The sequence below is a fragment of the Anarrhichthys ocellatus genome, unplaced genomic scaffold, assembly GCF_004355925.1.
Source record: "Anarrhichthys ocellatus isolate YVR2014 unplaced genomic scaffold, GSC_Weel_1.0 scaffold498, whole genome shotgun sequence".
Lineage (NCBI taxonomy): Eukaryota > Metazoa > Chordata > Actinopteri > Perciformes > Anarhichadidae > Anarrhichthys > Anarrhichthys ocellatus.
In genome coordinates, this window is record NW_022280472.1 from 1 (window position 1) to 1520 (window position 1520).

The window sequence follows — 1520 nt, forward strand, 5'->3', positions numbered from 1 at the left end:
ATAGTACTGCTACTGATACTACTACTCATACTGATAGTATTACTACTGACACTACTGGTCCAACCCTGAGACAGAACGAGCCGTCAGCGACAAGGAAGGTACTGGTATCACCTTTCAGTTTGACAGCCAATCAAAACTCACTTCCTGTTTGTCTTCAGAAGTTGCGACGGGCGAGCCCCTCCCCCCACGGTGGGGACAACCAATCAGAGGTGGTGGCGCCGGCGCCGGCAGAGTACGGCTCTGAGCCCGGCTCAGGAAGCTCCTCCCCCGCCGCCTCCCACGTAGAGGACGAGGAGGAAGAGGACGAGGGACACGAGGTAGAGGATGAGGAGGAAGAAGAGGAGGGCATGGAGGAAGAGGAGGATGACGAGGAGGAAGAAGGAGAGAAGGAGGACGAGGAGGAGGACGAGGAAGAGGAGTACGAGCGTCGCGGCGAGGGAAACGACTACGACACTCGCAGCGAGGCCGGCGACTCGCGCTCTGCCTCCTCCGTCAGCTTCACCGACGACGGAGAGTCGGTGCACTCAGGCTCCGCCTCCGAAGCCTCAGGTAACCGTGACGACAACAACGTCAGTTCTTACATGAAGAGATTAAGACCCGAAAAAAAATGTCCGCCACTCTGTTTTCTCTCCTTTTTGTTGCTGTGATTTAATTCTTTGCTTTTATTCTGAAAGGTTCAGAGAAGAAACAGGAGAAGCTGTCGTCATCTGTCCGAGCTGTTCGCAAAGGAATGGAGAGTAAGGCGGCCATCTTTAATAATGATGAATAATAATTAATAATGAACATGATTAACTTTAAACATGTTGGTTCATAGTTTTGGTATTCCAGCAGATTTAGTGTAAACATCTTTTAATTTAATCTCTTTAGTCATAATCCATTCAGTTTTTATTCTAATAAGTAATCAGGTTACAGCTGGCTAGTTTTCTTTAAAGTAATCAGATTACTCCTGTATTGTTTCAGATCCCACCAGTAAGCTTCGATACGTCCTGCGAGACGCTCGGTTCTTCCTCATAAAGAGCAACAACCACGAGAACGTGTCTCTGGCGAAAGCTAAGGTACGCTAACGTTTACACGCTAACGTTTACACGCCTCATTCTTAAACGTCTGACTTCTTGTCGTCACGACGATTGCTTTGATCTTCAGGGCGTTTGGTCGACGCTGCCGGTGAACGAGAAGAAGCTGAACGCAGCGTTCCGATCGGCTCGGAGCGTCGTCCTCGTGTTCTCTGTGAGGGAGAGCGGCAAGTTCCAAGGTCATAAAACTAAAGGATCAATTAACAACGTCATTATCAAACATGGCTTATTGTCGTCCAGACGTTTAAACGTTGTGAACTCATCAGCCTCCATTGGTCCTTCAGGTTTTGCTCGTCTGGCGTCAGAGTCTCAACACGGAGGGTCTCCGATCCACTGGGTCCTTCCTGCTGGTATGAACGCTAAGATGCTGGGAGGAGTCTTCAAGATCGACTGGCTCTGCAGGTCAACAACAACATATATAGTATACGTGTGTGTATGTGTGTGTGT

General features: G+C 49.0%; 1 protein-coding gene across 1 annotated transcript; it reads left to right on the forward strand.

The window, feature by feature from the left end:
- Window positions 1-5: 5 nt before the first annotated feature.
- LOC116401517 (YTH domain-containing protein 1-like) lies at window positions 6-1494 on the forward strand (the record flags this gene model as incomplete). Its single annotated transcript, XM_031879957.1, has 5 exons — window positions 6-549; window positions 675-737; window positions 961-1055; window positions 1144-1252; window positions 1358-1494. Coding segments are annotated over 5 exons (948 nt in total), but the record flags the coding sequence as incomplete, so codon positions are not given.
- Between the last annotated feature and the right edge of the window lie 26 nt (window positions 1495-1520).